This window comes from Hylobates moloch, unplaced genomic scaffold (genome assembly GCF_009828535.3).
Source record: "Hylobates moloch isolate HMO894 unplaced genomic scaffold, HMol_V3 SCAFFOLD_11, whole genome shotgun sequence".
Taxonomy (NCBI): domain Eukaryota; kingdom Metazoa; phylum Chordata; class Mammalia; order Primates; family Hylobatidae; genus Hylobates; species Hylobates moloch.
Genome location: NW_026652286.1, coordinates 99,122,208 through 99,136,975, shown reverse-complemented (window position 1 = coordinate 99,136,975; position 14,768 = coordinate 99,122,208). Strand labels below are relative to the sequence as shown.

At 53.2% G+C, this 14,768-nt stretch overlaps 1 protein-coding gene across 7 annotated transcripts in view; it reads left to right on the top strand.

Annotated features, from left to right (window-relative positions):
* KIRREL3 (kirre like nephrin family adhesion molecule 3) overlaps positions 1–14,768 on the top strand; it is a 581,063-nt gene that overhangs the window by 520,009 nt on the left and 46,286 nt on the right. For all 7 annotated transcript variants that reach the window (XM_032167866.2, XM_032167865.2, XM_058446270.1 and 4 more), the window contains one exon: positions 10,713–10,870. In XM_032167866.2, the coding sequence (XP_032023757.1) occupies positions 10,713–10,870 (158 nt within the window). The remainder of the gene's footprint in view (positions 1–10,712; positions 10,871–14,768) is intronic.

Here is a 14,768-nt window from a genome sequence, read left to right as displayed (position 1 = left end):
CCACATGTACCTGCTGAGGTGGGCACGTGGTCTTATGGCAGTGCAGAGGCTGCAGGTGGGAGAGTCAGGGGTTGAGATTGAGAGAAGACTTTCTGGAGGAGGAGACAATAGCCTGAGTCTTAAAGAATAACCAAGAGTTAACAAGGCATGATAGGCATTTGAGCTGATTGAAAAAGGGGCTGGGATTCCAGCCAGTTAACTCTCAGGCAAGGAGATTCCCAGCAAAGGGAACTCACAAGCCAAAGCGTGTAGTTGTAAAAGGGCAGGCTATCCTCATAGAAGAGTGAATGGTCACACAGGAGAAAGCTGCAGAGATGAGGCCTCACTGGAGAGAACTGGGGAAGGACCCCATCATGAGGAACTGATTTTTGTGCTGGAGCAGTGGGAAGCATGGAGCATTGTGAGCAGCAGACTGAGCTTCCAGAATAGTCACCTGGCCTTAGTGGAGGGAGAATGGATCGGAGGGAAGTGGAGAGACAGTTGATGCCGTGGGCCCAGTTCTGAATCAAACAGCAGGGGACTACTGGGTTACATCAGTGAGCTCTTGCTGCTGCAAGGGAGAAAAAGTAATATATTTTCCTCATTCATTACAAGGTTTGCAGCTGACACCCGTGTAACAAAAGATAGATTAACAAGAGAAAAGTGCAACAAATGTATTTAACCAAAGTTTTATGTGAGCTTTCAGAAATGAAGGCCCAAATGCCATGGGAAAATTGTGTATTTGTAGGCTTATGTTCAACAAAGAATGGGCAGCTGTGCAGAAATGTGATTGGACAAAAATGGGGGTATGACCTCATGGTAACAAACTGGAAGAACTTAGCAAGGCCTTGCTTGCATTCCTCTTGGAGCTCCTGTGCGCCATTTCTTTCCTCTGAGTATAGGGCAGGATCCCTCTGGAATGAGGATCTCATGACCTAGTTTGAGGGGAGATGGGTCAAAGAATTTTTTACAGCTAGCTCTCGCCTAGGAAGGCAGGGGATTGGAGAGTAACCTTTTTGCTTCTGCTGTTTTCTCAACTTCTAAGACGCAATATCTTGGAGTATTGTGTTCTGAGCGCAGATACTGCATAATAAACCACCCCAAAAATGTGAGTCAGCAATCTGGGCTGAGCTCAGCTGAGACGGCTCATCTCTGCTCCACATGGGGCTCACATGTGCCTTTGCAGCCCATGAGCAGTGTGTGCCTCAGTTGGCACAGAATGTAGGGGGCCCAGAGGGAGGGGATGCCAAGCCAGGCAGGGCAGCGTGGAATCACCCATGGGAGCAGCAGGGTCTTCACCCAACTCCCAGCAGGGCAAAACAGGGAAAAGGACATAGACCTCTGCTTTACCAAGGGGACAATCTGGGACTTCTAAGTCCCAGCTGCCCTGCCCATCTATCGCCTTTCAAAGGAATGAGCCCAGTCTGCTTAGAGAACCAATAACATGCCACGTCATATATCAGACCCTTTATAAAGCATTTTCTCATGTTACCTCTTCCTTGACCCTGGCAACTATACAGTGAATCTGGTTTTGTTATTTTATTTCATATTTTACAAATAAGGACACTGAGGCACAGAGAGGCTAAGCAGTTTTCCCATGGCCACAAGCCAGTAAACACAGCACCCAGGATTCGAACCCAAGCTGCCCGACCTTCAAGTTAGCAAAGCAAAAGGAAAGGGGCAGGCCCGGCACGGTGGTTCATGCCTGTAATCCCAGCATTTTGGGAGACCAAGGCAGGTGGATCACCTGAGGTCAGGAGTTTGAGACCAGCCTAGCCAACATGGTGAAACCCCATCTCTACTAAAAATACAAAAATTAGCCGGGCATGATGGCGGGCACCTGTAATCCCAGCTACTCAAGAGGCTGAGGCAGGAGAATCGCTTGAACCCAGGAGGCAGAGGTTGCAATGAGCTGAGATCATGCCATTGCACTCCAGCCTGGGCAACAAGCGAAACTCCATCTCAAAAAAAAAATAAAATAAATAAAAAAAGGAAAGGGGCAATTGGGGAAAAGCGATTTCCTCCAACAACTGCAGGTGGCTCTTATCCACAAGGAGGAATTGAGGTAAGACGTGATGAAAAGCAAGGCTGAAGAGTCAGCAGTGGCCAAGAAGTTCAGACTATTTAGATGGCAATGAGGGACTTTCAGAGGATTTGAAACAGAGGAATGCTAGATATTCAGCACATGGTAGGTGAATTACTGGTTGACTGGATGGGTGAATATTCAGACTTTTGTAACAGTCACTCTGGAAAAGCGCAGAGGACTAGGAGGTGGAGGGGAGAAGCAGTATTATAATCCAAGCAAAAAATGATGATGGCTGAGCCAGGAAGCCTGTGGGAATGGAAAGAGACAAATCTGAGCGATACTTCAGAGGGTTAACCAGGCTGGTTGGCAAGTCAGGGTGACTGAGAGTGGAATCCAGAAAGAACCCCAGATTTCTGACTTGGTCCCTGAACAGTGGGGCCATTCTCCAAAATACAGAACATGGGGAGGGATGGGTGTCTAGGAGAGGTGGTGAGTGTGGTGTCCCACCTGCTGAGCTTCGAAGGCCCTTGGACAGTTGGGTCATGACTCTGGAGCTCAAGAGAGAGGTCTGGCCTGAGATGTTTCTTTGGAATTTATCAGCATAAAGATGTGAGTTGAGTTCACAGAAAAGTGAAGGTTTTCCATTAGATAGTGTGTCAAATGAGATATGGCCAGCAAGAGCTAACTAGGGAAGATCAGCATTTAAGGCGTGGGAAGAAAACAAAAAGTAACAACCAGAGAGGAAGGAGAAAAGCCAAGAGGGAATCCTGGAGGCCAATTTCAGATGTATCTATTCCCCGCCCAGTGTTATTTTCCTTTTAGTACTTATCAACACCTAACCTTATATTATGTATGTGTTTATTCATTTATTGTCTGTCTCACCCACTAGAAGGCAAACTCCATTAGGGCAGAAGCTTCTTGTCCCTAGTGCTTAGAAAGAGCCTGGCGTATAGTAGGTGCTCAATACGTATTTCTCCCAAGACTGTTCGGCTACCACTGGGAAGCTGACTCTTAAAACCAGGTCACCTCCCTCTTGTCTCTACATCCTGCAGTTCTGCATTATGGCCATTAGGTGGCGCATCTGTGTAAGTGAGGAAACCGGAGGCTGGGATTACACGCGGCCCAGAACCTGAGAACCGGGCAAAACCACAAAAGGGAGCAAGGAGTCGGACGGACTACAAACATCATTCGTCCTTTCCCTTAGCAGACATCGCCAAAGCACCAACTGCGAGCCAGGCTCATGCTTCCTGGGGCCCTCTGAAATTCAGATTGCGGGGAGGGAAGGGAGGAGAGTACCTGCCAGGTCTGAATGCCCCCTGGGACGGGCAGAGAGCCTGCTTCGCAGAACTGTAGGGCCAGGACAAAGGCAGGGGTTAATGAAAGGGCTGCTGCAGCTGCAGGGATAGTCTGGGAGCTGCTCTAACTCCAACAGAACATATTATAGGGTCAAAAAAAACTCGGCCGGGCGCGGTGGCTCACGCTTGTAATCCCAGCACTTTGGGAGGCCGAGGCGGGCGGATCACGAGGTCAGGAGATCGAGACCACGGTGAAACCCCGTCTCTACTAAAAATACAAAAAATTAGCCAGGCGTGGTGGCGGGCGCCTGTAGTCCCAGCTACTCGGAGAGGCTGAGGCAGGAGAATGGCGTGAACCCGGGAGGCGGAGCTTGCAGTGAGCCGAGATTGCGCCACTGCACTCCAGCCTGGGCGACAGAGCAAGACTCCGTCTCAAAAAAAAAAAAACTCGAGTGTAAATTCCACCTTCACCACTTATGGCTGTGTGATCTTTGCCAAGTAATTTGCCCTCTCTGAGTCTCAGCTTCTTAACCTATAAAATGAAGACCCTAATAGTCCCTGCCTCAAAAGATATTGAGAATAAAATAAGAGGGCCTTGGCACAGCACTTTTCACATAGCCACAAAGCTAAATATTATTCCTAAAAGTTAGACATAATAACCAACATTTGTATAGACCTTTACAATGTTCTGTGTGTGTCTTTCGTATTGTAAGGTAATCCTCATGGTAACCTTGCAAGATAGGTATTTTTATTATCTCACTTCCCAGATAAGAGGATTAAGGTTGTCAGATTATATAACTTGTCCACAATCATATGGCTCATAAAGTGATGGACTCAAGTCAAGTTCAGCTCAGCAAACGCATATGCCACCCTATGCCCTGTGCAGCAGGCAGGCACTCTGCTGGGAGATGGGGATCCGGATGGAGATCATGGTTCAGGGAAGAGACACACACAGATTTCCATGGGATGTGGTAGCTAGTGAGTCAGGGGATGCCCAGGATGCTGTGGGATCATAGACAGAAGCCATATATACTTGGCCCAACTGGGAGATTCTAGAAAGGCCACTCAGAGAGGGTGCCCTCTGAACTAAGTCTCAAAGGGTGTGTAAGAGTGACCCAGGAGAAGACCAGTGGTCCAGAAGAACACCTGCATTCCAAGCTAAAGAAACAGCATACACAAAGGAACCTGTTCTGAAACAAGATCGTGTACCTCCAAAGCCAGTAAGCAGGAAGCAGTCTGCCCCTTTCTCTGGCCAGCCCCGGGGGAGCGAAGGGAGCAGGGAGCCTGTGAAGGGATCAAGGGTCCCCATACGTGCTCTTTGTCAAGCAAGCCTTCCCTTCGTAGCACTTGTCAGTTTGTCATGATTTCTACCTAGGAACCCTTAGAGCAGCACTCCTCCAGCTTGAAAATGTATGTGAATTGTCTGGAGTCTTTTCAAAGGCAGATTCTGACTTAGGAGGTCTGAGGTGGAGCACAAGAGTCTGCTTTTCTAACAAGCTCCCAGGAGGTGCCAAGGCTGCACACACGTCTGTCTTGGGCACTGGCCTGGAGTGGCAAGGGCCTCCCCATCAGCTCTAAGACGGCAGGCCATGTATGGCTCCACTCAGCTATCATAGCCTCAGCTTGTGACATGGAGGAGAGAAAGGTTGGGAGGGAGGGAGGCAGGAGGGCAGGGCACATGGCAGGCTGACTGCAGGGCTGCAGTGGGGAACATGGGGATGGAGAAGATGCTGAAGGTGTGGGAGATGCACCCCGAGGCTTCGGCATCCTCCCTCCACTGTAGTCAGTGCTGGAACTCCTAGCACCGACTCTCCCAGAGCCCCTGGGGCTGCTGCAGAACCAAATCAAAGAACCCACAAACGTCCTTCTCCCCACTCAGCCAAGTGTCTCTGATCTGTCACACGCTCGGCCTGCCGCCCTCTCCCATCCTATGTTCCAGACAAATCAGAGGACAGCAGCCATGGAGAAACAGGCTGAGAACCAGCTTCCAGCACCAAGCCCTCCTCAGCCAGGCTTCCCTCTCTCCAGGAGAGACAGGGAGCACCAACCCTGATACCACAGCAGCACAGAGTTCCTACAGTGCTGTCCCAGCTGGCCTCAGAGGGGCCCCCGCTTTGCCCTCCTCCCTCCCACTACTCACCCAGCCCGCTCCCAACTGTACCCAATGCACACACACATGCAGGCACACACACATACACACATATTAGATACACACACAACACAAACTTACATACACATGTATGCACATGCACACACATACACACATGTACATGTGTATACACATGTATACACACATTTACATCTATATACACATATATACACATACATATGTACATATACACATGCATACACGCATACACACATACACACATATACATTCATATACATATACACATATATACACATACACACATGTACACACATATATACACATACGCACATATACACACATGTACACACATACACACACACACACACACACAAGATTTAAAACGCTGACCTCAGAAGCCAAAGCCCATGATAACTGCCCCCCGGCCCCATCCCCACTCCCCTTCTGAGGGTCTTTTATTTAACAAATAATATTCAACAAATATTTCTTTAGCACCTACTACGTGGTACAGCAATACCACAATGACCAAGATAGATAAGGTCTTTGTTGTCCTTTCTAGAACAGTGACAGATAATAAATGAACCCAGTGATCCAGAAAGTGCAGGGGTGGGTAGTGGAGAGTCACTGAGGGGCTCTTGAAGCTGCACCTTCATTGACAGGAAGAGCCAGCAGAGTGAGGAACAGAAAAGAGCATTGCAGACAGAGAGGAGCAGGGCGAGCCCGGCCCCGGAAGGAACTGGGTTCGCTGAGCAGCAGAGAGGCAGTGGGGCCAGGGCCTGCTGCGAAAGGAGTGGCTGGAACAGACTGAGACCCCAGGGGCAGTGAGGGCCATAAGTGCTGGTGCTTGCAGGCAACACCTACTCTCCTTCAGCAGGAAGCCCCCGGAGGGTTTGGTGTTCGTGATAGACCCATTCTGCCAGCTTTGTGGGGAACTCGCTGCTCATTGAGTTAAATGAGAACCAATCTTACTCTCCAAAGGGCTGGGCGTCTGTGAGGTTCTCCACCACGTAGTATGGGGGCAGGAGGGTGGCGCTGCTGGTCCCCCACCCCTCCAGCTGCCACTGATCAGCCATGCTCAGAGACCAACCATCCCAGGCTGATGGAGCATTGAGGAATTCCTTGAAGCCCAGCCAGGTCCCAGCTGGGTGACCAAGTGAACACTGGAGGAAATTCCCTCAGTGCTGTTCTTGTCCTGGCACCAAGAGAGTTTTTCCAGCCTGCTCAGACGAGGCTGGCCAACCTGGCAAGCTGCCTCTTAAAAAAAAGGGGAGTATAGAGGTTGGAGAGAACCTTAGTGCGTGAAACAGATGAAAGCTCTACCTCTCCAGTTAGAGCCAGGATGTGCGTCCCAAGCTCACCCTCACCCTTCTTCGCTCTCTTCACTGGTAACTTTGAGTCAGCCTCTTGTGCTCTCTGGCCTCAGTTTCCCTCCCCCCATGCCACCTCTCCACCCGAGACCCCATTGCCTTTGGCAGCAGAACTTGGGGAAAGCTTTTGGGGGCTCCCTCCCACACACAGGGAAAGGGACGGGTGCCCCCACTGCCCACCCACACAAGGCAAAGTCAGCAGAGCTGGGCAGGGAGGGGCAGAGCAGTGAGGGAGACTGAAGCTGCCCGCTCCAGTCCTAGCCAACGGGAGAGCAAACTGTGTTTCTTTCGGAATCAATGTCCCAGGAGCCAGCTAGGTGCAGGAGTGTCACTCAGCCGCCCCCAGCTAAGGCCACGCTATGGCCTCTCAGGCCGGCTTCCAGCTCTGGGGACCCACTCTGCTTGGGATCCGCTCAGCCCTCCCCAGGCCTCAGTGCCCCAACAGTTAATGCCATTTTTTTCCTGACTGACAACAAGCACGACACCAAAACAGTCAACTATTTTTATCTCCGGATTAATCACGAAAAGGCTAACGCTTCCACCTTCCTTGTGATTAAAAATTAGAAGCCCAAACTCTACAGTGGTTGAGGATAATAACCAATCCTGCGAGGGGGTGATGAATAATACATCTCCAGGCAGGGACCCATCCGAAACTTCCTCCCCTCGCCACTGCCTGGCCCAGCCTGGCCCAGTCTGAATGGGGAGGTAATGAGGAGCCCCCTTCCACACCAGACACAGCTGCCAAGAGCGACTGCTGATTTCTCTTCAGCCTGCTGGCCCCCAAACATCCTCCCTCCTCACCAACCCCCACCCCACCCCAGCCCCCACCCCCATCTGGTGTGCAGTGAAGCGAAGACCAATCAATAATGCATGGCTACATGAATACCCAGCGTGATAACCACTTATTTGGGAAGATGTAATCAGGACCCATTCTGAGGGTGGATGTATGTGCGTGGCTGTGTGTGTGCCTGAGCACTCCCACAACACGCCCCACTCCCTCCTCCCTCGTCCGCACTGCCTCTAATCCGATATTCTAGTAACACAACACTCCAGCCACAAGGAGGAAGGGCCCGTCCTCTGGGTCTTGGATTCTCGGGAAGGCCTTGGTGGCTGCACTGTGCTCAGAGCAAGCAGAGGCTCCTGCACCTCAGCCCAGAGCCCAGAGACCAGATCCCAGATCCCAGAAAGCTGGGTCCTGCCATAGGACCCCCTGGGGAGCTCACCAAAATCCTGATGCCTGGGGTCCCCTCCAGAGACTGGGACTTCGCTGCTCAGGGTGTGGCCCGCCGTGAGGTTTTAAAACCTCTGCAGAGGAGCATGCAGTCAAGGCTTCAAACCCCTGTCCAAGGCCCAGTAAATGTCCGTGCTGGAGAGCCGTCAGCTCCCAGATCCTCCGAGCTCTCACATCTGCACCTGAAGCCACTCTGAGAGAAGGGGCTTCCTGCTCCACCCTCTGCTCTCAGGCACTTTCCACAGTCACTGGGAAGGCTGACGCCTCAGGTATCCAGGCTGTCCCCAGGGCTCCACGTGGCTCTTTTTCCAGGCCCTCAGCTAGCTCATGGAGCCTGAGCTCCTCCATCCTGGTCCGGGAGGCTGCCTTGAAGAAAGAAGCGTGAAGGCTGGCCACCTCTGAGCCCTGCTCTTCCTGCTGGAAGGCCCCCGCCCACCACGTGGAGATGCAATTCCCCTCCTCCGCAAGCTGCTGCACCCACCCCCACTGGGTGGAAAGCCCTAATCCGCCTCCCTTTTGCCCTGTGGCCACGCCCACCCCAAGGAGGCCCGTGGCCACTAATGAAGGGTGTCGGGTGGGCGGCTGGGGGGTCGTCGTCTCCATCCATCCCATTCCCACCTGCTTCCTCCGGGCCTCCTGGCTCCAGAGCCCAGGGCCAGGTGGGTTGCATGAGGCAGACTCTGCTCCTGAGCCAGGATCTCGGTGGAGTCCGGGGCTCGCTGCACCTGGGGTCAGTGATGTGTTCTCAGAAGCCCTGGGAGGTTGTTTATTCCTCAGGAAATGGCACTGCTGTACTCTTAGTGTGGGAGCAGGCCTCCAAGGCCGGGCAGGGGGGCAAGGCAGCTGGTCTGAAGGTTTGCTTCTTGGCTTCTTCCCAGGCCCCCATGGGGGCTTCCTGTCCCTCCTGGAGCTTTCGAAGAAGCCGGAGTGGACTGGGAGAGCGGCTGATGGGGCAATGCCCTGGGAAGGGGAGGGAAGCTGCCGTTCAGGCTGAGGCTGGAAGCCTGAGCCAGCGGAGTCAGGACAGGCCCGGAGCTGTGACTATTCAGCTCTGAACTTCTCCAACCCAGAGCCCCGAGCACAGAGCCTGCATAGAAGGGCGGGCTTTCTCTGGGCACCAGGCAGAAAGGACCCTTTGTGCTGGGTCCCGAGGCCCCCGTTATCCAACTACCCCTTCTGTGTTTGCTGTGTACACAGACAGCTCACGTCTTGATGTGTCTGGAAGCCCTGGGCCTCTCTCAGCCTCCAGAGCTGGTGGGCCCAGCCTCTCCTGAGACCCTTAATGTGTCCCCAAGCACAAGCATGGGAATCGGCCCTGTGTCCTAAGGCAAGGCACTTCACATCTCTGGGCCTCTCCCCCAAACCGTGATCATCCACCATCCTTCGGCCCATGGTCCTCATGGGAATCAAAGGAGTGACTCCAGTGGGGCCAGCAAACGTTAGTGGAGCTTCCCCAGGCACAGGGCTCTGTGCTGGGAACTGTGAAGACCATGCTCCGACGTGGACGTCCCCTCCTGGCACTCAGGATCCCTTGACGGGAGCCACCCATCTCTGACCCTGCTACAAAATGCAGCGGGAAGGCTGGAACAGGAGAGAATCAGGCTGCCTCTGGGGACAAAGGGGCTGGAGCCACTCTGGAGGAGTGAGGAGCTCAGGAGATGCCAGCGCTTACACAGCCCTCCGAAGTACTGGCTCCACCGTGAAGGGCTGCCCTGTACCCTGCTCCCTGCCAGGGAAGGGGCCGGCCTGGTGCTCCCAGGTTCCCTGGGCCTGGCCTCCAACCCTGGCTCTGCCACTGCTGGAACTCGGCTTCCGGATCTGTGTCAATGGGGTGATAATGTTGACCTCACCAGACTGTTGTGAGGACTAACTCAGACAGCAGGTGTGACAGTGCTTCATTTAAAGAAAAAAGAAAAGCTGGGCACCATAGCTCACACCTGTAATCCCAGCACTTTGGGAGGCTGAGGCAGGAGGATTACCTGAGGTCAGGAGTTCGAGACCAGCCTGGCCAACATGATGAAACCCCATCTCTACTAAAAATACAAAAATTAGCCAGGTGTTGGCTGGGCATGGTGGCTCAGGCCTGTAATCCCAGCACTTTGGAAGGCAAGGCAAGCAGATCACCTGAGGTCAGGAGTTCAAGACCAGCCTGGCCAACATGTTGAAACCCCATCTCTACTTAAAATACAAAAAAAAAAAAAAATTTGCTGGGCCTGGTGCCACGTGCCTGTAGTCCCAGCTACTTGAGAGGCTGAGGCAGGAGAATTACTTGAACCTGGGAGGCAGAGGTTGCAGTGAGCCAAGATTATGCCACTGCACTCCAGCCTGGGTGACAGAGAGAGACTTCATCTTGAAAAAAGAAAAAAGAAGAAGTTAAAAAGAAGCCACAGACATCGCCTGGGCCACAGAGTTCTGCTTCTGGGTCTGGGAGTGCAGGCTGAGGCTGCTGGCCCTGTCCCCTCTCGGCAGGCCCTGAGCAGGGATGCGATGACTGGCGGGAATATCCTCCACTGTAAGCACGCAGTGCACATGTCAGGGATCACTGCGGGTGCTGCTGTCATCGTTACGGTACAAGCGGATGATGCGTTTTATTAATGTATGATAATTATTGTTTGTCGTCATCTCCACAAAATCCTCCCAGCCTGCCTGCCGTCCTCCTCGAGGGGGCAGCCTCGGCCTGACCTCGCTGCTTCTCTTCCCACAGTGCCGCCTGATGACCCCGTCATCCTGGGGGGCCCTGTGATCAGCCTGCGTGCAGGGGACCCCCTCAACCTCACCTGCCACGCAGACAACGCCAAGCCTGCAGCCTCCATCATCTGGTTGCGAAAGGGAGAGGTCATCAATGGGGCCACCTACTCCAAGGTGAGGCCTGAAGGGGAGGGGGTGGGTGTGGATGGGCTTCAAGGGGAGTGGGTGGGGAGGGGGCTAGGTGGACAGGGAGTTGATGGGGAGGAGTCTAGGTAAGGAGGGGGCTAAAAGGAGTGGGGACTGGATGAGGAGGGGACTAGGAGGGGTGGAGGTTAACTAGAGAGGGGGCTAGGCTAAGAAAGGAGGAGCTGGGGTAGAAAGGGAGATGGTGGGGGCTGGATGGGGAGGGCTGGGGATTAAAAGAGGGGCTGGGGGGGGCTGGTGGGGAGGGGCTGGGGGTTAGGTAGAGAGGGGATGGTGGGGGCTGGTTGGGAGGGGCTGGGGGGGTTAGGTAGAGAGGAGGATGATAGGGGCTGGGCAGAGGGGCTGTGGGGGTTAGGTAGAGAGGAGGATGGTGGGGGCTGGGCAGAGGGGCTGTGGGGGTTAGGTAGAGAGGAGGATGGTGGGGGGCTGGTTGGCAGGGGCTGGGGTATTAGGTAGAGAGGAGGATGGTGGGGGGCTGCTGGGGAGGGGCTGGGGTTAGGTAGAGGGGGTATAACGGGGGCTGGATGGGGAGGGAACCAGCTCCCCTGTCTCTCTGCAGCTGTCCCTTTTGGTTTCTCTCACTCTTTGTCTCCCTGCATCTTTTCTTGCGCTCTCACTCTGTGTCACTTTTTCTCGCTCATGCTGTGGTTCTCCTACTCATTTATTTGTGTGTCCATCCTTTTATCTGACTTGTGCGATCTCTCTCTCTCTTTCTATCTCTCTATCTATCTATGTCCTAGGGTAACTGCTGGGGAAGACCCTAACAATAGGCCATGGTCAGACGAGGAGACTCAGGGACAGTGGTGGCCAGGGTCGAGGGGTGCAGATAAGATGCAGGCTGCAATCACAGTCTGAATGTTTGTGGCTTCCCTACATTTCTATGTCAAGATCCTAACCCCCAAGTATGAGGAGGTGGGGCCTTTAGGGGATGATCAGGTTGTGGGGGTGTAGCCTCATAAATGGGATCAGTGCCCTTACAAAAAAGAGGCCTGAGGGAGACCCCTTGTCCCTTCCCCGTTGTGAGGACACAGTGAGAAGAAGGCATCTATGAACCGGGTGTCTGTCTCTCAATAGACAACAAATCTGCCTTGATCTTGGACTTCCCGGCCTCCAGAACAGTGAGAAATAAATTTCTGTGGTTTATAAGCCACCCAGTTTATGGTATCTTGTTATAGCAGCCCAACTGGGCTAAGACAGATGCCTAGTTAAATTTGAGTTTCAGAAAAATAATAACTTTTTAACGTAAATATCTTCCAAATACTGCATGGGACATACTCATAAGCCATACTTATACTAAAGAAAGTAGTCATTATATATCTGAAATTCACGTTTAACTGAGTATCCTGTATTTTATTTGCTAAATCTGGCCACTTTCCAGGGCTGCCAGGTGAAGCTGTTTAGGCTCCACCATCTCCAAGGTGCCTGGCTCAGGGGCCAGGGAGGGCTGAAATCCAGCCCATAATCCCTTACCCAACAGCCCTTGCCCTGCTGTGTCTACCAACAGGGGTTCTTGTCTCTAATTCACACACGATACCAAGGGCTGGAAGCACCCTGAACTGGCCCCCGTATTAATTGTGTTTTTAAACTGTTCTGTATTTTATGATGCTTTGACATCTGGGGCCTTGCAGACCCAGGGAAGGACCAGGGTAAGCTAATTCCTGGAGATAGCAAGCAGGCTTTATATCAAAGCAGACCAACCAATCCGGAGCCCAGGCCCCCACAGCGTTTATTCATCAGGCTCTATAGTCCAGGACATTAAGCCCCTACCCTAAATCTCCCCAGGGCCACACATCAGACCACCCCTACAGCTCAGGGCCCAGGGAAATTATTCAAGCTAACCAATCCTAAACCTGCTGAACCACCAACCCTACCTCACCATTCCTTCCTGTGAAAGCAAGCCACAACAGAGGCTCTGCCCACACTCTCCCCACACCTCCCACCCCAGCCCCAACTGACCCTGGGGCCTCCTCTTCCTCTGGGAACTATGAGTAGCAAACTGTCTTTTCTTATTTATTTATTTATTTATTTATTTATTTATTTATTTATTTATTTTTGAGACAGAGTTTCACTCTTGTTGCCCAGGCTGGAGTGCAATGGCATGATCTCGGCTCACCGCAACCTCCACCTCCTGGGTTCAAGCGATTCTCCTGCCTCAGCCTCCAGAATAGCTGGGATTACAGGCATGCGCCATCATGCCCAAGCTAATTTTTTTTCTTTTTTTGTATTTTTAAAAGAGACAGGCGGGGCGCGGTGGCTCACGCTTGTAATCCCAGCACTTTGGGAGGCCAAGGCGGGCGGATCACGAGGTCAGGAGATCGAGACCATGGTGAAACCCCGTCTCTACTAAAAATACAAAAATATTAGCCGGGCGTGGTGGCGGGCACCTGTAGTCCCAGCTACTCGGAGAGGCTGAGGCAGGAGAATGGCGTGAACCCGGGAGGCGGAGCTTGCAGTGAGCCGAGATTGCGCCACTGCACTCCAGCCTGGGCGACAGAGCGAGACTCCGTCTCAAAAAAAAAAAAAAAGAGACGGGGTTACTCCATGTTGGTCAGGCTGGTCTCAAACTCCCAACCTCAAGTGATCCACCTGCTTCGGCCTCCCAAAGTGCTGGGATTACAGGACTGAGCCACCGCGCCCGGTTGCAGTTGTCTCCTGATCTGTTGGCCTCCCTCTACCTGAATAAAAACAAAATTCCGGGTACATTTTTAAACAGCCCCCACCCAACCCCACTCAACAAAACTGTGCATAGAGTCCCAGATGGGGTTAATGTACCACAGTCTCTAAGATGAACGGGGCCTTACAGGACAGCTGGGTCAACCTCTTTTGTCTGCAGCTAGAAAATTGAGGCCTGGTGGGGAAGTGACTGTCCTCAGCGGTGCAGTGGGCAGTGCCAGGCCTGGAACCACAACCTCCTGACACCCTGGCCTCTGCCCTTGCCCATGCTCCTCCTAGGGCAAGCCGGCCCCCCAAGCTCTGCAGCTGGGGGCCCAGCCTCCAGAACGCCCGCTCGCCTCAGGTCCGAGGGTTTTCCTCGGCCTCCGAGACTGGGGAAATACACAGCCTGGTTCCCACCACCCACAAGTCCTCTAAGCGGTCCTGGAAAAGATAAGCAGGGCCTTGGCCATCCGAGGAGGATGTGAGGCAGGGCCCTTCCCACTCTGAGGGTGTGTCCTTCCTGTCCCAAACTGACCACCTGCCAAGAAGTCACTTCAGGGCTGCCGATCAAATCACCCAGCACCTGGTGCCAGAACCCAGGGCAAACTCCTTCCCTCAGACACAAGTCCAGGGGGAGGGAGGGGTGGCTGCCTCTTGGAAGACAAGCCTCTCCCTTATGTCCTGGGCTGAAGCCACCCTGTCGTGTTAGATAATACAAGGATATGACACAGAGACAGAATTGTCCAGAGGAGAATGAAAAGGAAGGACAGGGGCTTTCCTTCCAGTCTGAGCACCTGTCCTGTCCCTCCCTGAAGTTGGGCCAGCCTGGCCCCTGGCAGGGTCAATGTCCTGCAGAGGACACATGCCATCGGGTGGAGAGAGAGGCCAGGGTCACTCTGCTGGACCTGTCCCAGGATCACCTCGAGCTCAACGTGTCGCCCTTGTCTACATGGTGAAGGCCCCTCGGACAGCCTGGTACCATACTACTGCACAGCAGGGCGGGGGACCCCGTCCATGCTCCTGGGCCTGTGACGGGAACAGCAGTGCCAGGCAGCCCCAGGCCTGGGTTCCCGGTGCCACTGCATAACCTCAGGCAACTCGCTCCCTGGGCCTCTGTTTCCTCGTCTGCAAAATGAAGGTGTTGGATCAGACGCTCCAGAAGGGAAACAGATTCCTCAGGGGACAGTCACCTCAGATGGTCTCCTGCCCCTCT